This window comes from Phaenicophaeus curvirostris, chromosome 6 (assembly GCF_032191515.1).
Source record: "Phaenicophaeus curvirostris isolate KB17595 chromosome 6, BPBGC_Pcur_1.0, whole genome shotgun sequence".
Lineage (NCBI taxonomy): Eukaryota > Metazoa > Chordata > Aves > Cuculiformes > Cuculidae > Phaenicophaeus > Phaenicophaeus curvirostris.
Window position 1 is genome coordinate 25,956,961 of NC_091397.1, and position 25,087 is coordinate 25,982,047.

Here is a 25,087-nt window from a genome sequence, read left to right on the forward strand (position 1 = left end):
ATTTTTTTTAATAAGTAATGTATTTCCTTCTAATTTTTTTTTTACTCCTCACATTTAAAAAGTCAGTGGAAATATTTTATTCAGTTTCTTTCTTTATTTCATTTTTATATTCTTTCATTGTTTACAAAGCGTGTCTAAACTAGAATGAGTCTAGACAACTGGGATTTTCTTTTAATCAGTCTTTATCATTATCACAACCGATGGTTGTACCAAACAAAATGAAACCTATCAGTTTCTGCTGGCAAAAGCAATTTGCTTTGAAATCAGTAGCTAACTGTTGAGACAAGACTTAATAATGATTCCTCTGTCATCTCTGTAAACAAATCTGTAGTTTCAGCCTTTTTCTGCAGAGGTTTGTAGACAGATGCCTGTCTACCACTTTGATTGACTTTTATAAGTTCCTTGAGAGGGAATTTAGGAGATGAAGCACATGAGCTCATCTACACTCCAGAGCATGCCAAGGTGATTCCTGCTCCTGCTTAGTTGTCCCTTAGAGGAATTAGGCAGGGCCATGCCATGCAAACTGGCAGGCACGGCTGCTGGTGGCTGGGCTGTGCCAGCCTGGCCAGAGACCTGTTGCCCTGGGTGAGCTCAAACTTATCCCTCTGGATCAAAGTCTCCCTTAGGTGCTGTTTAATTTGGACACCCTGTAAGCAGTCTCGCTGAGTGTGAAGAAGTCACAAAATATTAAGGGTGCATCAATATATTTTGTGGAGAAAAATCTTACCAGTAATACAATTTAAATAATTATGAGAAAAAAGGGTAAACATTTTCTAATGAAGTGCAATTTGTGCTGGAAGGAAGCAGTGTGTAAATGGCCTTCTGGCAAGCAGTGAACGTTAGACCCACGTAAAACCTTGGGAAGTATTTACCAATGGCCTTCTAACCAGGGAATCAGGGAGCAGCATCTACGAGGGATTGATGCCATGAATCCAGGCTGCTAGGGAAAAACACAGCTGGAGTCATATAAACTTGCCTTCTCCCCCGTGTCTGACCAGCATTGTTCACTGCCAGAAATGGGAAAGAACTTGACTTCAGTTTATTTTCTCAGGACTTTAGTTATATGAAGACATCTGTATTGAAGATACCGCAGACTCCTCACAGGGTGCTTGTGAACAGAATGGGCTTTTTAGATCCCAATGCCATATGCCTTTCAAAAGGAAAATGTAGCCTAGAGTGGCTCCCTGACCAGGCACGGCTTCTCTTCTGTAGGTAGTAAGTGGTAGTGGGATGCACGATTGCAAACACCATCATGTTTTATCAGCTTGATACTAGAGACGGATTTACTATGCCAATAGTTTTAGTGCCTATAGAGCATGTTATGGGGTCAGAAGCTTTCTTTGTGCTATGAGATAGGTACCTGTCCCTATTTCATGGCTAGTGAAACCACATGCAGGGATAGCTCAGACCAGAGCGAGGACTAGCCCTGATTTTCAGGATAACTGGGACTAAAAGTTTTACAGGCAGGGTGATGGAAACAGCTTGGCTTGTGCAAAACAAGGGCTAAATGGCACTCTGGGTGCAGCAAGGTGAACGCCAGCCAAAAGAGGAATGTTAAACTGGCGTACTATACTGGCTTATACTACTCAGGAACACATTCTCTCTGTAAATTAGAACAACTTTGTGGACTCTTTAAATTAGAATAGTCCAAGATTAAAGGGAGCTTGGCTTTTCTCCTCAAAGCAGTTCTTGATACATCTCTGAAGGAGGTTATATGACGTAGTACCTGTGTAGATGGGAAACTTGATGGTAGTTTTTGTTCCTTTTGCTGCCTAACTAGAAATTATTGATAACATGGGTTGAGTTTAGTGAGTGGGAAGGGCTTCTCACCCTCCCTCATAAGTGCAAGTTTCTAACTCAGCATTGAAGATATTTATATTTTTTGTCCCTCAAAAAGTAGATTGCTATTTAACATTGACATATTTTGATTTCGTTGAGTAGAGTAAGTCTTCTCGTCTACAGTGGATGGTTCAGGTGCATGGGACGTCCTGAATGAGAGTTAACTCTTTGCCTGAGGAAAGAGATAAATCCTGACTGTTGTGTTCTGCCCCCTTAAAACACTCACTGCAAACTCCCACCCAATAAGGAAAACTGCACTCAAAAAGCAGCTAGAGGCTTGGTGCCTCAAAATTACACATTTATGTAACTGTATGTTGCGTTGCAGGCTGGTTCCTAGCTGTCTTGGGTCAGGGTGAAGCCATTACAGGTCAGTGCTTGCCTAGTACAGGACATGCCGTTCTGTTGTGTGGGCAGCAACAATGTGATAGAGAAAGCAAAGGATTGCTGTGATAGATCAAACGCATTCTAGGGGTAGCCTGCCTAACATAATAAGATGCCAATATTTCTATACTAAAATATTTATGCTGTAGTAGTAATGTATTATTGATACAATATAAACTATTGAATCATAAACTTACAATAAATAGTTGATATGCACGCTTACTTAACTATATCATCTTCCCCAGCTTCCTCAGAGAATTCGCAGCAAGATAGGCAGACCCATAGTTCTGTTTTCTTATGCTGAAAACAAGTCTCTTTCCCAGAAGAGAGCTGCTAGATTAATTTCATTTGAGTCCTTTGTCTTGATCTTCTTAGAATCTGTCCTGTCTCCCCGGGGGAGAGATCAGCATTAGTGACGTGCCTGTAGATTCTGTGGGAAATATTCTTTATCTCATCCATAGAGATAAAAATATAATCACCAGCAATTTTGTAGACATACATGCACAAAAAGACATATGAAAGGTGTTTTATATTTTTAAAACACATATTTATATGTGATAACCTAACGTGTCACACCACCAAAGCCAGATCTTACCACTATCTTACTTATAAATTCATATAAAGAAGCCACATATGTGATTCCTGCTCCAAATGGAAGATTTTTATCAGCATCACAGAGGAGTTCTGAGTATTACTTACTTATTGTTGCTACAGTGCTAGAAAGATGCAAGGTGCTAAGCACTGGCAGGGATCTTCAGCAGACAGCATTGCAGCAGAAAGAATAAGTAACCTATTACTGTTGCAGTTCTGCTGCCTTCAACAAGGCCCACAGGAAGGTGGGGTATCTTTATGTTACTGAATTAAGTAGAGGTAGTTTAGCAGGACTGCGTCAGTGTTTGGGTTTTTTTCTTCTTCCCAGAGGAGAAATTTTTTAAGAAAATTGCTGAAGGTTGCATTAAGCTGCAACCTGGCTGGCAAAGAGAACTCATGCAATACTGTTAGTTTTTAAATAACTGCAATTAGAAATATCAAATAAAAGGTAAATCTTGGAGCATCCATTCATCTTTAAAGCAGAGAAGCTTTACCTACTATATAACACTAATACGGATTATGCCATTAGGGAGGTCAGGATGCTCAGTTAAAAATCTTGAATTAAACTTGTACCTTCTCCATACAATTCTCCAATACCTCATATACTGATTGACTATAATCTTTTTATCACACAGTTAAGCAAAGTTAAGTGCTGCAACACTTTTCTGCTGCTGGCCCTCTGAAAGCTCCCTCCTCTCCTAAAATTCAATTGTAGGCTTTGGCACCTACATCTTTAGCAGAGGAACAACAGAGCTGTTGCGGGAAGCAGTGCAGTCTCACTAGGAAGAAGCCAGTGGATGAGGTGTGCTGCAGACAACTGGTATTAGTATTTAACGTGTGGGTCATTTGAGTAGGCAGTCCAGCAGAAAACCTGGTTAAGAACTTGTGACTTTATATGCCAGTCCAAAGTGCTAAGACCTAAACAGAGGTCTGTATGGAGTTCAGCTACAGGAGGTCTGGCTGGGCTTAAGCAGGGGCAATTGTATGCTAGGTGAGGTTTTAACTTACGTCAAGATGAAAATACAGTGTTATGCCAAGTTAAGGTTCTTTATGAAGTAATCTGAAAATCAGATGTGCCAAATTACACCTTAAGCCTTTTGATTTAGAATTAGCAACATCCCTGTACACAACTGGGTATTTATGATGCTCACACTTTTGTCCACATCACAAGTACTTCTGTGAACATGGGGTTTCAATATAATAAAAGCAGCTCCATAAAAAATGCATAGAAGAAATGGGTATGTATAGTCCTGTACTTGTTCCATCAGTATAGCATGCAAATGTCTGTAACTACTCTATACCTCTACAGAGACATGAGATTAACATCAATAGGAGGTGGCTCAGATGAAACCATGCTTTCCATCATATGCAAATACATGGAAATACTTCCCAGCAAGTGATGCATCTCAACTCTTCCTTGAAAATTAAGCAAATAAGAACACAGTTTGTACTGCACACTGAAGGTAACAGCCAATATGTGCCTCGAGGGTAAAATAACTAGAAAATATAACTAACTGCCAACAAAATGCTTGTGAGGGTCCTTGGCCATTATCACTCTACACATTCCCCAATATCACATTTCTATTGATAAGCAGTCTGAAAGCATGCAGACTCTGCAGCATTTTTTCCTATTTCTTTTCAGTGGTTTACTACTTTGGTGGGTCTAGTGATCCCAAGTAAGCCCCCAGACCACCTATCATCTTTAATCCAGGTGTATCTACATATTAGAGCACCTAAGCCACCACAAGTATAACTTCCATATGGATACAACTATGATTTCATGAGTAGCTTAATCTAATTTTAGTGCAATTTTGCTTTTAAGAGCAATAATTAAGGCAAAACTTATTCCCTGCCTTGTCCAAATACTGGAACAGTGATTTTGCCCTCCATTACAAGCACCTTCCCCATCTTTCACTTTTAATCAAAATGAGTTCTGTCATCTTTGCCAAGTTCACGTTGACTTGTACTACTCTGTTATGGATGTTTGGTGGTGGGAGTGGGAGTTGATTTTTATTTATAGAATTCTATAAATGACTTTTTAATTGTATCTGAAGCTGTTGGAGCCCTGAACTTGATCATTAAGGTATCATGTTTTGTGCGTTATTATTAAAGAAAAACATTAAACATGTTAAGATGAAAATTGTAATTACTTTAACTCTTTCTAAAACAGCCAGGCAAGACAGTCTGTATTATTGCAGGGAAAAAAGCTTCAGTGGAATTGTCCTTCTTATCAAATGGATATGTTTACTAAGGAATCTCCATAATACTGTAAGGCTAATAGTTTGATACTGAAAAGACGATACTTCCTTCCACCTGGAAATAATCTGTATGGTTGCTAGATAAGAGTCTGTTATATATTGCATTTCTCTGTTTAATGTAAATATTGTTAAAAAAAATGTACAAAAAAAAGAGAATAATCAAAACTCCAGTATTCTTATGTAGTTGATATTAACTGCAAATTTGTAAAGTACGATTAATTCTACCAGTATCTTTCTATCATATGCACTGCATAGTGCATTTTACTCAACAAGATCATATTATAGCATGCTGAAATATTGCTAACTATTTGGGAATTTTAAATCCTGTCAGAGTAATACTTCCGTACCAGAAAATGACCGGTAGAGCAAGTGCCGATCCCAAGGGAAATTCTAAAGCTGCCAACACATGGTTCTCCCAAACTGCCACTTCCCCTTCCCTGAGTGGAATATTCTCAAAGCAGTTTCATCTTTATTTAAAGTTCCCTTAAGCATTCTAAGCAAACCTGCAGGATTCCAGTTCATAGTTTAAACTGAAAATTGACCTTTTTAATTGAATTGTAGAAAGGTAAAAATGCTATTAAAATTACATGTCCTGTAAAAGAATGTAAAAACATGAATAAATATGTCACAGTAACTTTCAGTTACCTTTCAGTTAAGAATTTTCACATTAAGAGCATAATGGAGCTCTGTTTTAGCATGCAATTAAAAAAAAACTTCTGTGTTTTCTAAAACACATATAGGTAGTTGTTTGGAAGCTTCATATATTCCTTGTGTTTAAGCTTTCTCTCCATTTCTCACCCTATCCAGACAAAAAAAAAAATAAAACCAAATCAAACCACTACTGATAAGCTTCCTTAAACGAAGGAAACAAAGGAAAACACAGGCTTAAGATTTCTTTTCCCTCTCAATTCTCCACACCACTGAAAAATGAAGGAAGGGAGGGAAAACGCAGAAGACCTAGTTCCTATTCTGCATGAATTACCTTTTATTCTGGTTTGACATTTAAAAAAATCCATTGGTTTTATAAATGACACGAAGGACTGGTAAAACATTTTTACCAGTATGTGCTCTGTCAGGACTTAGGGGACACCCCAGCATATTCTTCAGAACAAAAACAGGAACTGTATTTGCCATAAAACTAGCTGCATCCACCCATTTTTCTACTTTATATTAGACAGTTGAAAAACTTTTTCCACTTATTGGTATGGTAAGATTGATTTCTTAAAAAAGAAAATAAATACATGTCTAGAGATTGTTCAGACACCAGCCAGAAATAGATTTCTAGAAGATGATCAACTGTCTGGGGAGCGTGGCTGTCAAACAGATACGTCAGTAATTATCATCTCACTTGTTAGGTGCCTTGCACTCCACTGTCTCATTAAAATTGTACAAGTGCATCAATACTGGATGGCAAACTATACCCTATTTACTTGCTTTGGGAACGCCATCCTTGTTAAACAAGCCTAGCAGTTCTCATACGAAGATGATGCATTATACTGGTGTTACTGCTTAGATGTTCTGTTGTTCATAGAAGCACTGCAGAGCTTTTAATAATCACAGAATAAACCGGCTAGAAATATTTAAACTTCAATTACTTTTCCATATTTTGTGTTTTGTACTAGGTAAGTGATTGATATGTCATACTTCCATTATATATGAAATCTAATATGAAAGAAATGTAGCATACACCTCCATTTCTAATTTTAATAGTGCTGTAAGTATAGCCCTTTAAACGCTGCACCATTTCAAAAAAATACACTGGCATTCCACAGTAGAAAATAATGTATATAAAAATATAAAAATACTACAGGATGCTTTATTTGTGAGTTTGTAATTTGTAATTAATGGCAAACGTTATACAGTATTTCTAGAAAAGTTTTTAAAAAATTGTAATATAATTTCAATATCTAGGAAACTTAATTTTTTGAATGTTAAACTCAGCAATGTAATAGCTTCAGTGACTGGGAAACTATCTAGTGAGCCAAAGCTAAGTCTTCAAAGTAAAAAACCTTAATATAACAGCACTTCCAACAGGTGCATCATAATCTACATCAATATAAAATTCAAAATCTCTAACCTCATATTTCAGACATCACACAATACAGATTATGGGATAATCACAGACTGAAAAATAAACATACTAATGGTAGAAGTTCTAGTGATTCAATGGAATCATTAAGTTTTACCACTTTAAATATAAACAGAACATTTGTACTCTGTCCATATTGGTTGGTCCCAATGACCAAAGGCATTTGCATAAAAGAGTAGATGTGTAAGCACAATTTGTCACATTTAAATAAAACAAAAAAAAAAATCCAGTTTTCAGCAAATTCTCCCCAAAACACACAGTTTAAGCTATTTAAATATGCACACTATTAGACCTATCCACAAATACAATTTTGGAGGGTACCACTATTACATTTGTTAGCTTCAGGACAGCCTTTTAAAAAATCCACAGATAAAACCAGTTTAGTAAGACTGAAGTATTCTTTGTGATTCTGCAACCTAGAAATATATGCCTTAAACTGGAGCTCTAATTTAGAGCATGGCCCAGAATGAAAGAGAAGGCCTTTTAATTCTGCAGTTACTTCATATCCAAACCACTGTTGTTTTCTGCATTTTTTAAAATCTAATCCAAAAACTATTTTCCCCTAGAAAAGTAACCTACTATGCTAGCAGTTTCTGTATATTTACAAATAATATCCCCAAAACCAGGGATGATGGGAAAGATCCTGATACATTAAGAAATCTATATATAACATTGCATTAACAGCTAATGCAATTTACAACAATTTCACTGTGTGTTATCAACAGAATATGCCACTCTAGATCATGTCTTCATTAAGACTGCTTTATAGTTCAAATTACACTAAACCAAAGGTAACATGCATCACCTCAGTTTAATAATCCAGTATATGACAAAAAAAACAAACAATGAAAAGAGCATCATGTGGCATAACAGCTTTGTCTGGCTTCCTCTGGAGAGTGCTTTCAGTCTGCCCACAGTTGCACCTAAAAGTCCACTCGTAGAGTCAAAATCATTATCCTAAATTTAACACAAACAAACAAACAAAACAACAACAAAAGTTACTCTGAGAAAAAATAAAGATTACACCTAACGTTTGCCAAGTAGTTTTTCCCGTTTGTTAACATTTTCCAAAACTAAAATTATTTGAGGCCATTTACAAAAATCAATCAGGAAGACTTTTGCCCAATTATCCAGATACATTTTACTTTGGCTTTGGGAAAAATATAAGCAAAAAAGGCTTTTCTGACTTCCTTAATTTTCATTTCCCTCTTCTGTTCTTAAATACAATTAAATATAGAACCAATTTTAATAATACTATGCATTTGCTAATTGAAAACAAATAGTCCTACCTGAAGTATAAAGACCTGGGTTGTGCCTTGTAAGTAATGCGTTTGCACATCTATCTTTTTGAAAAGAAATACTGCTGCTGAATTAGTCACATTTTACAGTCAAAAATAAGTGGTCAGCATTTTAATACCAATGATCATATTAAAAAAAGGAATGCTATACATTACTAACTTCTTAGTCCTGCCCCATATTTAAAGAAAGTTAGTGACTAAGTACTTACCATTTCTGATAACATTTTGTTTTGGTTTTTAACTTCTGTTCCAATTTCAATAGAAAGCTATTAGAAAAAATGCAGAAGTATTAAATATTAGCAAGTAATCAGTTTTACATCAATTAAGAGAAACCACTCTGAAAAAGATGATGTGACTAGCATTTCCCCAGGTACAATATTAAAACGGTACCTGGTATTTTCAAATAAAACCTAAACAAATAACATGCACAGTATTCTGTCAATAACCTTTAAAAAATGAACATTTTTCATTTAACCAGATGAGTCTAAAGAGTCACAGAACGTACTCAATGCTGCTTCTCTTCCCCTTTTCTCCTTCAATAGGGAATTCCCGATTAGAATTATTGCAGGGGCTTTAAAAATTCAAGATCTAACCCCGCCTTATATAGCGGTTATCCATTTCATAGAACAACTGTTAAAACTACTGGCACAGAGCACAGAGGACCATAAGCATTCTTTTTGACTCAGTTTTGCTGGAGCTGACATCAGTAACCTGCTAACGCACCTTTCTTTACAAGTTGCTGCTATGCTATAAATGGGATTTTTTTTTGTGAATTTGTCTATTACTTCTCTACTTTGTGCCATGAAACAGGAAGGGCGCTACAGGACAAGGCGGCAAGCTGCATATGCATTTGAGAGCCAGTCCAGGGACAATAACCAGGGTCAGGAACAACCTAGTGATGACCCAGCACATCCCCAGTGATGAGACAGTTCCAAGGTGAAGCCAGAAAGTCAAGTTAAGTTAGGATCCAAATCAGGGAGGTGTAAGATCAGGCACAGAGCTGCAACAAAGCTGCAAAACTGGGGCCAGGACCAGGAGAACCTCGGATTAAAAGCAGCCCCCAAACGTAACAGGGGAAAACTCACACTGAGGCTTGTTAGCAGCTCTTCCTCCATAATAGTTCTTATCAGCATGCTGGCCTCGAACAAGGAGCTCAGCTCGTAGAAAGGAAGGAAACGTGCTCCAAGCCCCCATGATTTGGATTAGCCCAAACTCATATGGTTTTTGTGGCATAAACTCAAACCCATGATTTCCTACTGCTGCATTTCACTGCAAGGTATAATCAAGTCAAGAGTGAAACTGATTTTACTCAAGGCTTCTAGGAAGATTATCTGAAGACTATTCCATATTCCAAGACTATTACCTTGTACTAAAAGATGCAACTGCAGAAAGTGCACATGCTGCTCCATGGGCACCAGCAACTGCAGTGTCAACATGCACTGATTTTGAAATGTAACATACCAGAGAAGGAGATGAGAAATGAAATTCTGTAAAAAAGGTCAAAGCTCTTCTTTTTACCCCCTTAACTCATTGTACATTATTATTCTAAACCTAAGGGTTTAGTTTCTACGTGCGACTAAACAAATTACTTTAAAGCAGCAGTGTTAGCAATAAGACTTCGAATAAGTTTAGGCCTAAGAATTAATTTGCTCCATACTACATATATAGAAACAGCACCTATAGCTAAGAATGTATTTTACAAAATTTTAAGTTAAGAAAAAAAACAAACCATAATTTTAATCAAAGGGCTGTCTTTCAGTTAGACTTGCTTGAAAGAAATCCTCAGTCTCTGAGAGGAATCAGAATGATTAAACCAACAAACTTATCTTTCAGATGATATTGGCTCACTATTTCTAAGTGCTGTTTTCACATCACAGATTTATCAGCAGATACAGATGAGCCACAACAGTAACACCAAAAATTAGTCCGTGTTCTTAAATGAAACAGAGACAGTTTATTGACCTAAATTCAAAAGTTTCTAGTTTCTGCGGAGACGGCAATTGATTCTGTAGGACAGTAAACTCTAAGTAACTCCACAGCTGTCCTCAAGATTAACAAAAAATTTCACGTCTAGCTTAGAAATCTAATTAAAGGAAGAATCAGTTATACAAATGAATGATTGTGCATTTTGGCTGACCATTCCTTTTTGTATTGGGTTTGCACAGCAAGGTTTTGGTAGTGGAGGGACTACAGGGATGGCTGTGACAAGCTTCTAGAAGCTTCCCCAAGTCCAACAGAGACAGTGCCAGCTGGCTCCAAGATAGACCCACCACTGTCCAAGGCTGAGCCCATCAACAATGGTGGCAGCCCCTCTGGGACAACGTATTTAGGAAGGGGAAAATGTTACTGCACAACAGTAATCACAGCCAGAAAGAGAGGAGTGAGAATATGCAAGAGCCACAACCCTTCAGACACCAAGGTCAGGGAAGAAAGAAGGGCAGGAGGTACTTCAAGTGCCAGAGCAGAGATTCTCCAGCCCCCTGAGGTGAAGACCATGGTGAGGCAGGCTTTCCCCCTGCGGCCCATGGAGGTCCACAGTGGAGCAGATATCCAACTGTAGCCCCTGGAGAGCCCATGTCAGAGCAGGCGGATGCTCAAACAAGGCTGTGACCCTATGGGAAGCCTGTGCTGGAGGAAGCTCCTGGGAGGACCTGTGGACCCATGGAGAGAGTAGCCCACACTGGAGCAGGTTTGCTGGCAGGACCTGTGACCCTGCAATGGACCTATGCTGAAACAGTCTCTTCCTGAAGTATTGCATCTCATGGAAAGGACCCATGCTGGAGCAGCTTGCAAAGAACTGCAGTCCGTGGGAATGACTCGCATTAAAGCAGTTCATGGTGAACTCTCTCCCATGGGCGGGACCGCAAGCTAGAACAGGGGAAGAGTGTAAGGAGTCTTCCCCCTGAGGAGGAAAGAGCAGCAGAAAAGACATGTGATGAATGGACCACAACCCTTATTCTCCATCTCCCTGTGCTGCTGTATGGGAGAGAATTTGGGAATGAAGCTGAACCCAGGCAGAAGGGAGGAGTGAGGGGAAGGTGTTCTAAGATTTAGGTTTATTTCCCATTACCCTACCCAACTTATTTGCAATTATTATTTCCCTGAGCTGAGTCTGTTTTGCCCATGATGGTAACCGGGCAGTGATCTCCCTCTCCTTATCTCAACCCATGAGCATTTTGTTATATTTTTAACCCCCTGTCTAGATGAGGAGGGGAGTGATAGAGCGGCTTTGGTGGGCATCTGGCATCCAGGCAGGGTAAACCCACCACAGTACTAAATTTATTTTTCAAATCAAGTCTCTTTCTTCACTGGTCCATAAAATTTCATTCAATAAATGTGACAATACATTATAATTAAATACTTACTGATTTAATTGCGCTGACTTTTGTACGCAGACTTTCTGTTAACCTTTCGTTTTCTTCTTCATAAACACCATATCCACTATTGGTATAGCCGTAGCTACCAGCAGGCGCTCCATCACCTATAAACACAACAGTCAGAAGTTATGGACAAAACACCATTGGAGAAAGTGCTCTTCACATGCAGAGAAGCACTATCTCCATTTAAAAAATGCATTTCCTTAATGGCACCATTGGCAATGAGGAAAATGCACCACATGTTCCTTAGACAGAGATGCAGAGATGCAACCTTTTTCACAGATGTAAGTTATCTTTCAATATGCAAATCAAAAAAAGAAAAACTGAGGAATGGCTGTAATGCAATACTATCAAATTTTTCCTCGGTGTTTTTTGATTACTTTTATGGAAATCAACCTAGGCATTATATGGAGAAAGAAGGAAGCATTGAGGCCACTTCATAAAGCAGCAAACCGAACTGGTAATAGGAAAGTTAAGATCATTCTTTAACAAAGAGTAATTTGCCACTTGATTACACGTTTAAAGGAGATAGCACACACATTTAAGAAGAGAGAAAGCACAGTGATCCTTACACATGCTTCTTTACAAGCAAGATCTCATATGAGAAGCCAAGCCTCTGAGCCATCATTCTGCAGTTCTATTCCCACTCCCACTTTTGCTGTTTGTATGATGGAGCCTCAGGACTGTTATCCAGAAAACTGGCTCAGCAGAGCATGCGGGGCAGAAGGGAATGAGCTCCACACATCTGCTTCCTCCAGCCTCTAATAAAGATCTCCTACAGGCACAGAACTAAAGCCATATCCAGCATAGACAAAAATGGGTCTTTGATCTCATATTTGAAACCAAAGAGAAGTGACCAAGACCAAAGGCAAACAGCAAAGAACTACTGAAAGCTTTCTGATAAAGATCCTACTAGATTAATTTAACTAAAAACCCAGTTATAACATTAATCAGTATTTATGTGGCTAGTCAGAATACCACAGTAAAACAGTCTGACTGCTTTGGTTAATATATTAAAGTTTTTTGTGTATGGGTGCCTCCGTATCAAAAACTTCTGCCATGTGCTTGGCATACATAATATTAAGATTTAAAAGAGAGAATTACAATGCTACTTTGACAATAAATATTATTTTATATTAACCCAGAAAGCCATTCTTTATATCTAAGTAAAGACAACCTTTCAGTTTGTACTTGTAAACTGTTTTAATGTTATTGTATAAGTTAAGCTCGTGACAGATGCTCAACAAGACCAGATGAAATCTGTTTCCGTTTCACCACAGTGAGAGACAGTAAGGTTTTTTTCCTCCACCTAAATCAAAAGTACCAATGGCAACTACAATGAGCTGACTAAAAATGACAATTTAAAGAGTCAGGGTTGTTATCACTGTGTCTTGTTTTACAAATTCATCTAGCTACAGTACCTCCTACCAAGTGCAATTTTGAATACGTTTGAGTTGATACACCATGTAGCTTCAGGCCAAAATACCATAACTATGATTCTTACACAGACTGTGACATAGCAGATAGGAACAACTGCCCCAAAGCTTTTAAACAGGTACAGCTACTTCTATATATGTAACAGAAAGCATAACGAAGAAGCCCAGCTACAACTGTTTATAGGAAGGACAGAAACTCCAGTATTGCAGTTCTTTGGGCTGTCTTACAACACTGCTAATTGACACATCATAACATAATTACAGGCTAACAGGTACCAGGTAGCTGGTGACAGCAGCAGATGTACTGGGGCCCAGCTATTTATTTCCAGCCTACTAAATAAAAAGTAATTCTGGACTAACAGTTGTAATGTCAAAGCAAAGCAGCAAATTCTACTGCAGCTGGTAACAGACATTTTAAGTCTTCAGCTTGACCTTCTAGAAGATTTCTTTAAGAAGAAGTTTAAGGACGTTCCTCAAGGCATTGCTTGCCAGACATTCAAAAGAAGGCGTGCTCTTTCCCCTGAGCTCCTTCCATAAACATCAATCACTTCACATTTCAGAAACAGCATACTGCCCGTGACAGGAGGGTTGGAACTGGATAATCTTTAAGGTCCCTTCCAACCCAAACCATTCTATGATTTTATGTCCTTTATGTCCTTCAGTCTAACCCCTCTCAGTTCATAACCATGAGTGAGCCGTTAGTCAGATAAAGAAAAGGACTGAAGATCTAAGTGTTATCGATCACCTGCCTTTTTATGATAAACATCCCAAGACGTCTCTTGAGCTAGGAAGCATATCCAAGACTAATTTTATCTTGTGAAAATGCTATTACATACACCAATCAAAAGTGTAGAAGTAAATCAGGGGTGCTGTTACAGACACACCTGCTTCAGCCATATGGCATTTACCACCTCCTAAATATTCACTTTCTTGGAAGAGGTACCAGAACTCAGTCATAAACTTCTGAGGTGTAAACATTACCTAAGCTTTACAGTACAGTCACAGCACCTACATGGTTCTAGATTACGTGGGAGTTCAAAGTTTCTTTATAGTTATCAGTGTGACTGCTGGTTGCGAAATGAGGCCTAAGCTTCTCAAAAGACTCCCCAGAGATTTCTGCATTAGCATCAGGTTATATTTGTAATAAATTGACAGTAGTTGTGTTTTTTCCCAAAAAACATAGCACGAAAACATACAGAAGTACTAAAATTAAAAAGCAACTTGGAATCTGGAAAGAATTTGGCTGAAGAGTGACAAATCTGTCCATCCAAGGAAACAGGGCTCAAGCTAATAGCACATTAGACCCTTGCACAAACACAATTTCTAGAAAACACAAAAGCATGGATAAAGTTTTTTTCCCACCCAAAGCTCACAAACTCTGCTGTAAGCCTACAGCCATTGGCACAGCCCCTCTCGCACAATCACACACGCAGATGTGTGCACGCACACAGAACCAGATGCGCAGACATGCAGACGCACACGCAGAACCAGAGACAAGCAGGACCAAACACGCGTGCAGATGCAGAACCGGACACACAACCAGACATGCGCAGACACCGAACCAGATGCACACAAAGAACCACACAGAGAGTACCAGAGACGACACACAGAAACAGAGACACAGAACCAGATACAACCAGATGCGCAGACACACAACCAGAACCACACAGAGTACCAGAGACGTGCAGACATAGAACCGGAGACACAACCAGACACAGAACCAGATGCACACACAGAACCACACACACACAGAGTACCAGAGACAGACACACACAGAACCAGACAGACCAACACACACACACAGAACCACCCACACACAGACACAGAAGCAGCCACACAACCAGACATGCGCAGACACAGAACGAGACACACAACCAGATGCACACATAGAATCACACACACAGAGTACCAGAGACGGGCACACACAGAACCAGAGACGGGAAGAGACACACACAGAGAATCACCCACACAGACACAGAATCAGACACGCATACACAGACACACGTGCAGAAACACACACAGGCACACACACATACACACAGGCACACACAGGTGCACACGCACACACAGGCGCACACGCGCACAGGCACACACACGCACGCACAGGCACACACACAGAGGCACACACACGCACGCACAGGCACACACGCACATGCACACGCACACAGGCACACGCACACACACCCGCTTGGGCGCGAGCAGTCCAGGCCCGGGCCGCCTCCTCGGGCCGCAGCCCGGGCTCCCGCAGGCGCAGCTCCCTCACTCCCTCTCCTCCTTCGCCCCGCAGCCCCCGCAGCAGCCACGCCCCGCCAGCCCCGCCGATTACCCAGACCCGCGCGCCGCATCGCTGCGCCCGGAGCGGCCGAGGGCCCTCGCGCTTCCGCCCGGCGCCGAGCGCCACGACAGCGCCGCACGGGCTCACGGGCCACGGGGGGCGGGGCGCTCGCGCTCTCGTTTCTGGTCTCGTTCTCACCCGTGCTCGTGTTCGTGCCTTGGCTCAGGCGCTCGCTCTCTTTTGTTCCCTCACTCGTGCGCTCGCACACTTGCTGGTGCTCTTGTGCACTCATGCTGTCGCTCGTGCTCGTGCTCTCACTCATGCTCTCGCTCTCATGCTCTCTTGTTCATGCTTGTGCTCTCCCTCATGCTCATGCTTTTGCTTGTGCTCTCGCTCTCGTTCATGCTTGTTCTCTTGCTTGTGTTCTTGCTCTCGCTCATGCTCTCAGTCTCATTTGTGCTCTTGTTCTCATGCTTGTGCTCTCACATTCTTGCTCATGCTCACTCTCGGTTGTTTTCATGCTCTTACTCGTGCTCTTGCTCTCATTTGTGTTCTCTTTCTCACGCTCATGTGCTCACAGTCATGTACTCATGCTGTCACTTGTGCTCATGCTCTCACTCATGCTCTTGCTCTTGTGCTCTCACTTGTACTGTCATGCTTGTGCTCTCACTGTCACTCTCACTCTTGTCCCCTCACACTCTCGCTCTTCTCCCCTCATGCTCGTGCTCTCACTTGTGCTTGTGTTCTTGCTCGTGTTCATGCTTTTGCTTACGCGCTCGCTCTCATTTGTGCCCTCGTGCACTCATGCTGTTGCTCGTGCTCGTGCTCTCACTCATGCTCTCGCTGTCATGCTCTTGCTCATGCTTGTGCTCTCCCTTATGCTCATGCTTTTGTTTGTGCTCTCGCTCTCGTTCATGCTTGTTCTCTTGCTTGTATTCATGCTCTTACTTGTGCTCAGTCTCATTTGTGCTCTTGTTCTCACACTTGTGCTCTCACATGCTCGCTCGTGCTTTCTCTCAGTCATGGTCATGCTTTTGCTCGTGCTTTTACTCTCATTTGTGTTCTCATTCTCACTCATGCTCGAGCACTCACACTCACTCATGCATTTATGCTGTCACTTGTGCTCATGCTCATGCTCTCACTCATGCTCTCACTCATGCTCTCACTCATGCTCTCACTCTCGTGCTCTCATACTCTTGTGTTCATGCTCGTGCTCGTGCTCTCACTCATTCTCACTCATGCTTGTGCTCTCACGCTCTTGCTTGTGCTCTCATGCACTTGTGCTGTAACTTGTGCTCATGTTCTCACTCATGCTGTCACTCGTGCTCTCACTCTTGCTCATGCTTGTGCCCTTGCTCTCACTCTCGCTGTGCTCTTGCTCGTGCTCATACTTTCACTTGTGCTCTTGCTCTTGTTTGTGCTCTCGTGCTCTCACGCTCTCACTAGTGCTTGTGCTCTCATGCACTTGTGCTTTCGCTCTCACTTTCACTCATGCTTGTGCTCTCACTCATGTTCGCTCATGCTCTCGCTCTCATTTCTGTTCTCATTCTCACTCATGCTCTCACACTCTCGCTCAAGCTCTCGCTCTCACTCTCCTGCTCATGGGCTGGCAATGGTTCCCTGAGAGCAGCAGTCCTGCCCAGAGCCTGCAGCCTCCTCCAGCCCCATCGGACACAGGGGAGCTCCCGGCAGCACCCGAAAACCTTGAACCAGCATGACATTTCTCAGAGCACGGTATATCAGTGCATTCAGGCCATGATTTGCATACTGGCGCAACATGCCCTGGAAATGGCATGATTTACTGCAAGTGTGCTGGACTGCGGGGCAGTGGCTCAGGGCAGAAGGACGCAGCCACGGGGCAGCATGGCAGGGGAGCCTGGCCGCTGCCTGAAGCGGGCACTGACAGAGCAGCTTGCTCCTCACACCGCACCTCCCCACGCTTCAGGGGAAGAGCAAATTCCATTAAATATAACCAGTCACAAATTTACTCAATACATTACCTGTTTCAGCTTACATTAAACTTTGAAGAGTTTAACTGGAAAGGAAAAAAATAAAATCTTGGCCTTTGTTCCAGGAGGCCATCAGTACATTATCATTTCATGGTTTGGAAAGGGAATAGTCTCAGTGGCTGTCAAAACATTAAAATTCAACGCTGAGTGGAGCTTTACCACTTTCCCCCGCCCCCCATGCCTCCTATTTATTTAGAAGTAACAGGCACGCTACTGCAGCATACGGCACCTTGAACTGGAAACCTGCGGATTTCATTATTATTGAATCTTCAGTTCTGCGAATGATTTAAATGCCATTTGCAAAGACAATTTCTCCCTCATTCTTTAACCCCTTGTAATGCTTTATCACAAAGGTTTTTTTACCTGTTTTTATTAAAGATGTGACTCACTCTGTATACCAATGGATTGAATTTATTTCCCAGGATGATACCAGAATGATTTATCAGTACTGCTGCATTAAGAAAACAACATCACAGAGTCCATTCAGGGTTTGCTATTTCAGGTTTGGCATCCACTGAACTAAAGAAGATGCATTGGCTTTTTTTATAACAACATATCGCTATATCATTAATTGCTTCGGTATTTGTGTTCTGGTAGGAAATAAGATACCTAGTACTGGACCAGGACCCACTTGTATAAGCTATGTAAACAGAGCAAAGCTCCATCTTCACTGGGCTTGCAGTATAACAGAGTCTTTGTCTAGGCAGGTAGAGTTGTAAGAAGGAAGAATAAAATAACTCTTGTCAAAAAGGCAGATTATGCCCTCCTGCTGACACCTTGTGTAATTGCTCTTAGACCCCCCATATGTCTTTCTGCAGTGCATAAAACCACAAATAATTGCTGCATTTCTTTTCTGACCACTTGTCAAAGATCAAATGAAATATGAGTCTTGTATCAGCCCAGCTTTAGAGTAGACATTGAGAAGCTATTAATGTATTTACAGATGGTTGTCTGCATCTCAAGCAGCATTATAAAGAGTAAAATGAGTATAATGTCGAAGCTGGCCCTTTAATTTCTTTAATATTTGATAATTTAAGCAGTTTATCCAAAACTCCATCTGAGGCATTAGTTGCATATGCAAATCCGAAGGCCAAGGAGAAGAAATGAAAAGCAGAACTATCACCCATGCTGTGCAATGTGAAGCTTGCCTCCATGGGATTTTGTTTGAAACTCAGCAATTCAGTTTCTGGGGTTGTTCAGCCTTGAGAAGAGGAGGCTGAGGGGTGACCTTATTGCTCTCTACAACTACCTGAAAGGAGGTTATAGAGAGAAGGGAGCTGGCCTCTTCTCCCAAGTGACAGGGGACAGGACAAGAGGGAATGGCCTTAAGCTGCACAAGGGGAGGTTCAGACTGGATGTCATAAAGAAATTCTTCACAGGGTCATCAGGCACTGGCAGAAGCTGAAAGTGGTTGAGTCACAATCTCTGGAAGTATTTAAAAGACAGGTAGACGAGGTGCTCAGGGACATGGTTTAGTGGCAGATAGGAATGGTTGGACTCCATGATCCAGAAGATCTTTTCCAGCCTGGTGATTCTATGATTCTACAATTCTATGATTCTAATTCTAAGAGAAGTTTGCCTTGTGTCATCACTGATGACATCTGAAGTTCACAGACGGGCCTGTTTCTTACCCTGCCTGGACAAAGATGTCTCTTAAAGCATTACATGCTAAAACCATCAAAATTTACCTGTTGTAAGATTTACAGATTCGGAGGAAACCTTCATGAGCGCTTCAGATTTGGACTAGGGCTCTGTTAGGAGCAGTATCCTCATCAAACACGGTATTTGAAGAAGAGTTATGATGACAGTCTTTGCAGTAACTGAATAACCAGAAAGTAAAACTGAGGCTCCAGGAGGCAGTAAGAAAACATCTTTTAGTAATAGCTGGGCTGAGTCTGTCATTCTTATGTATAATTCTATTTATATTTTTTCTTTATACACCATCCAAGAAAATTGATTTCATTTGGTAGCATTGTTATATAAAAAGATTTTTCTTTACAGTGTTTGTATATTCTACTACCCTTCTTTATTTCCCTCCATAACTCTTCTTCCACTTCTAATAAACATGGATTTCATAGAATCATAGAATCACCAGGTTGGAAAAGACCCACCAGATCATCGAGTCCAACCATTCCTAACATAATCTACTGCATCCCACAGCCCAGCCATCTGCGGGTTTCCACACTCATTGCAAACACCGGCGGAAGAAGTAAACCACCGCCTTGTCTCCTGCTGGAGGAAACACCAGCTGAAGCCCAGCAACGTCTCCTATCAGGGACAGAGAGGTGGTCAGGGGGAGAATTGTTTCTCTATACATAACTAGTTTAAAAAGTACATCTCCCCACTAGATTGTAGTTATAATTCATTGTTAAGGGGCTAATTTTTCACTGTCACTTAGATTTTCTGTTAAATGAAATCCCAAATCCATGTAAGATGTTCACAACTCATCATGTTTATAATCTGATGAGGATGTTTTGAAATAACATGTATGAATGTCTATATGCAATTTATAAACAGCACATTTAATTCTTCACAGTTTCTTACAGCAAAGTGTGGAAATGATACTGACATGATTAATGTTTCCAATGCATTTTTGTCATGTTCAGCTTATGTTTTTTTCATACACTGAAAGTGCCTCATACAAAAGTTAATTTTAGAGTTCTTCCAACATGACAATAATGCAATCACAATTCCATCTCACAGCAGAGGTTGGACATAGAAGTTGACTGGGTATCATTAATCTTCACTGTATTTATGTTATATTTCCATTGATCATATTAATCATTTCACAGGATGAGTCTGTGAAATAAATACCATTTTTCTGTTGTTGATTGATTGTACTTCTGTTGGCTTTCTGACCCATTCCTTGGCAGGTCTCCCACATGGAGGTTATGCCCTAGACTTTGCAAACCAGGTTTTTGTTGTTGTGGTTTTTTGTTTGTTTGTTTGTTTGCTTGTTTTTAATAGGTGTGGCTGCAGCCACTCCTTAGTATATGCAGTTCTTCCTGCCAGGAAAGCTAAAGAAGTAGTCAGCAGAGGGTATTAAGGTGACTGAGTTGTCAATGTTTTGTTTATCAGTGACAACATATAGGAACAAAAAACATGTAAGAAAACCCCCACATGTATGCAGACTGCAAGCTTACCTGCCTTGATTGTGGTTTTGTAATTTTTAATAATAGGCTACGTAGGATGTGTCATTGTTAGACACAGACACTCTGCTTAGGCAATGTGTATGTTAGTCTCCTTTCCCCAAAATATTGATGAACAATGAGTCCTTGTTTTAAAAGGAGATCTTATATAAAAGAGGTGTTGTACATGTCTTACCAACTGCCCTACCACTGCTACCATGTTTTGGTTCTCTTTATCTCTCCAATTCAACTAGATGAACACCTTTACACAGCAAACAGCCCATATATTTTATTAGTAGATTGCTCCATGAGTCCATCACAAAATCAATAAAAAGGAAAAAAAGCCCAGTGAAGTTGCCTGTTTAATCAAACTTCTAATACACAACTGAAAGCCCAGGAATCTTAATAACATGAAAATAATAATGATATGATTATGATAGAATTATTAAATAAGTAACCAGAATGTCAGTGTTCTTACATGTTTGATAAACAGGTTTTCACTGTTGTCATGATTAACTTGCTACTTTCAACAATTACAGGCTGTGAAACAAACCTAATAAGTCACAGGCATCATTAGAGTTGAAAAGCTGATATTGCATGATACTACGCTAGAATCAAATATTTCAATCATTGTTTTGTTAAGCAGTAAGCTTCAATTATTAAAAATAATTGCTAGTTAAAGCTTGATCCATCATGCAATTAAGTAACAGCTGATGAGGCATTTCTAAATAAAACTGCTATATTAACCACATAGAAGCAGAACTAGATCACAGAATGTTTTTAGTTAGGATTTGGTATCAAAAAGGAATAATGTCAGCATCTTTAATCAGTATACTTGTCACTTAATATCCTGACTTATTCTTATGATTATTAGCAAATGAAGGCCCTCAAAATGCTTCTATTCAAACAAACTCAGATGTTTCCTCCCATACTGTGAAAGCTGACAAGACTGCCACTGGACTTAGGATGTCATCAGCTTTGTTCTTCCTGGTGCTCTTCTACAAATAGTGCCACCAGGAGGAAGATGCCATGTAAAGCAGCACCTCCTGAAAGACTTCAAATGGTTGTAGGGGGTTGACCACAGCTGCAGGTCATTGCTGCCTGTTCTGTCCAGCAAAGAATTAATCATGTAGGTCACAAGTAGAATAGTATGTGCAGTTGTTATTCAAGTTCTCTAATGATGAGAACATACATAAATCACTACAAGTATAAGCAAACCTTTCAGTTTCATGCATCACAACAATTCAAAACATCAATAAATACTGTCAAAGAGAACCATTCCTGTTCCTATTCGTAACGCACTTCCATCAGACATGACAACTTCTTTCTGGGATAAGGTCTGGAGTCACTTCATCTCATTATGTTTCCACAGTATGTTTATTTAAAAAATGATTTTCTCTTAAAATAAAACTCTCCACAAGTATCTGGCAAAATAGCCTTTTAGTGGTTTTAGAAGATATCAAGAAGATACCTGGACAAGATTCTGGGAACTTCTGGAAACTGTACGGCTGGTCTGGGAATCAGGAGGGCTTCCTTGAACTCATGGAAATGTACTCACCCATGCCTAGTCATCCTAGCCATTCCATACAAAGGTTCAAAAGATCATTAATGCTTTTTACCTATAAAGACTTCCTATCTCATACCTGTGCATGTGTATATGATTATGTATGAAAAAATCTAAACTCATAGTAAGATTTTACAACTTACTAAATACGCTTAGAATAAAATTCGCACTCTTTTTGCATACAGTTGTGGGTGTAATGAATATCATGTTATTTTCTTGTTTCTGATTTCAGTATCAACTCAGTTTTCCCAGTCATAGTAAATGTTATCCTGAGGGAGGCCTGGGGGAGCTTGTTTGGTCAAATACACCTCAAGCAGCAAAGGACCAGCTGAGGGAAGGAAAAGCATTATGTATAGCTGCATGAGCCCAGATTATCTAGTAAGTGAAAATATTTAAAGTAAGAAAATGCAGTCTGTTTCACATTTCCAACATGTTGGCATGTTTTGATTAACAGTGAAGGCATCTTTCTCCTCACTTTGATAAAGCTAAGCTTGGGAAGTATTGAGCTTTATGAATAATATAATTTAAATAGAATTATTATTCATTTAAAAGTTGTTGCTAATTGCTGTGATTCTGCTTATTCTTTCACTTAGATACTTTTTAGTATCATAAGCTGCTCCATCTCTTGTTTGATTCTGCAGGGAACACATGCAGAAATCTCTCCAGTATTTTTATAGATTTCTTGTCAGTGCTGTTACATTGTGTCAAAATAGAGAAGGAAGACTAGGGACACAACCGCTAGTCTCTCTCCTAGATGTCATTATGTAGGGCTAAAATAAAAACTTACTGAAAACATGGACATTTTTTTTTGTATTGAGTTTGTATCAGGCTATGATATTTTTATTACAAAAACAGCTCTACTGATTCTTTGTCTTCCAAGTAGTGTATGCTGTGTATTCTATGAATAATTCCAGTCATGATTTCTTTCTCTAATATTAAGTTACCATCTCTGATGTCAGCTTCGACTGGGTAATAACATCAGCTGAATGAGTGATAAGAATTCAGAGCCATTGAAGCAGCCTGAGGGCTAATAACTGTAATGTCTAAAGAGGAGGACTAATACATTTAAAATAAAAAGTGGAAGTCAAAATAATTTTTCATTTCAGTTAAACAAAGGCATGGGATGAATGGAGCATACAGTTCCGATACTTCATAAGATGCAATTAACCAGTAATTTGATGATTTGTGTTCGGTTGATTTTGACCTGTTTATCAGGTATGAGGGAAAGGGTTCTACCAGTCAAAGTAGAGAATTCAATAAAAATAAGGACTTTAAATGCAATGAATTTTAGGGAGGGGAGAGTTATTTTGCAGACCTGTGTCTAGGCAGAGCATTTTCTTAAAGCTTATTTCTCAAGACAAGTGGGGCAGACATCATCCTTGTTTCCTTGTCCAGCAAGGCAAAACTGAGAATGTGGTTGCTGGAGCTAGCTTTGTGTTAGCTTTCTGCTTGGCTTCTGAAGTGTCACTTAAAAAAAAATAAAATCATTATGTAGTTCTTTAATTCTCCTAAGTTTTCTCATTTTTAAGTCAGCAAATCATACACCAAACAATTTGTTTGATGACTAATTAGAGAAGCTAATGTCTGAACATACATCTGCAAAACTCTTGTAAGTCCCTTGTTTTCCAGAAAAACTACTATAAATAAATTCCCCATTCAAAGCATCCTTATAAAGATCATTTTCTTAGGCTGTTGTGTTGACTGCAGTAGCAGGGCTAATTACCTGTACTGGAGCATGATGCTAATGGGACTGTGTGGCTTCTTGTATTATGGTGGCTCATTCAGAGTTTATTCTGTATAGCCCTACAGTATGCCACAAGAATATACATTTAATTTCTATAGTTGTATTCTTTTCCAGATGGAGAAGAGCAACTGGGAAGAAAGTGTAATATTGTTCTCCATAAAGATGCATCAATGCACTTCTAAGAAAGAAACTTTTTTTAACTTCCTGAAAATCTGAGGGCCTTAACTAGCTTTCAATGAAGTCAGTAACAAAATTTCATCAATTTTTATGGCATGGGATCAAAGACTGAAGTAATTATAGTGTGGGAAAGATCAACAATAGTGTAGAAAGGATCATTATATTTCAGACTTAAAAGTCATGTGTTCTTTTCATGGTTTTCTGTAAATGTAGGTAAAAGCAAACTTATATTCTGTTTTATGGCATACCATGAAGAAAGAGTTCATCTCCCACAGCCCATTCAAAAATAGAAGTAATCCTTGCTTTAAAATAACACGAAAGGTTGTTGTCACTTGTGCAGTCAAAAAGGAGATGATCTATGAGTTAGAATTAAATTACATTCTACACATTTATGCCACCACATACACACGTTCACTGTACCAGTACAAGTCATGCTCATAAACCCGTAACAGATCAGTAACCAGAATCATCTATGCCTTTAGGGATCATGTTAGGTAGGCCAAAGGTCTGGAGCACTGCCTACAGAATAGAAGGGTTCCTACTCTATTTCAGCACAGTTCACACCCACCAAATCTGCACCCTCTTGTGGATGTCTTGAGGTCCATTTGCCCATGTCCAGTGGAGGATTGCTCCTCAGTTCAATATCCACTAGCTAGTGCTCTGTTGTGGATTGGATCCTGGCTTTCAGCTCAAAGTCTGCTAGACCACTCTTAGGTCTTTTATCTCTGAGTGCTGGCTTTGGCCTCGGCCTCTGGAACTCTGCACCCCACTGTTTGACTTGTAACAAATTAAGCAGGTATCCTACCCAACATATCTTCCTCCCATTTTATGTTTTGCTGAGGAGGCCTTATTCAGCTTATGCATGCTAGAAATCACCATTTAGAAAAGCTGCTGCTCAGATGACCTCCATCATCTTGAATA

At 39.9% G+C, this 25,087-nt stretch overlaps 2 protein-coding genes across 3 annotated transcripts in view; one reads left to right on the forward strand and one right to left on the reverse strand.

The window, feature by feature from the left end:
- Positions 1-5,397, forward strand: part of LOC138721987 (probable acyl-CoA dehydrogenase 6) — a 91,315-nt gene extending 85,918 nt beyond the window's left edge. Inside the window, exon 9 of the mRNA XM_069859642.1 lies at positions 4,121-5,397. Within this exon, the coding sequence (XP_069715743.1) occupies positions 4,121-4,211 (91 nt within the window). The 3' untranslated portion in view covers positions 4,212-5,397. The remainder of the gene's footprint in view (positions 1-4,120) is intronic.
- A 2,553-nt stretch (positions 5,398-7,950) lies between these two features.
- On the reverse strand, positions 7,951-15,678 carry BET1 (Bet1 golgi vesicular membrane trafficking protein). 2 transcript variants are annotated; one of them, XM_069859643.1, is made up of 4 exons: positions 15,596-15,678; positions 11,822-11,937; positions 8,666-8,722; positions 7,951-8,115 (listed from the first exon to the last, which is right to left on the reverse strand). In XM_069859643.1, exons 1-4 carry the CDS (start codon positions 15,612-15,614, stop codon positions 7,960-7,962), a joined length of 348 nt encoding a protein of 115 aa, XP_069715744.1. In that variant the 5' UTR covers positions 15,615-15,678; the 3' UTR covers positions 7,951-7,959. The 2 variants fall into 2 exon arrangements, with proteins under 2 accessions (XP_069715744.1, XP_069715745.1); XM_069859644.1 differs by having other exon boundaries at positions 15,602-15,629.
- Between the last annotated feature and the right edge of the window lie 9,409 nt (positions 15,679-25,087).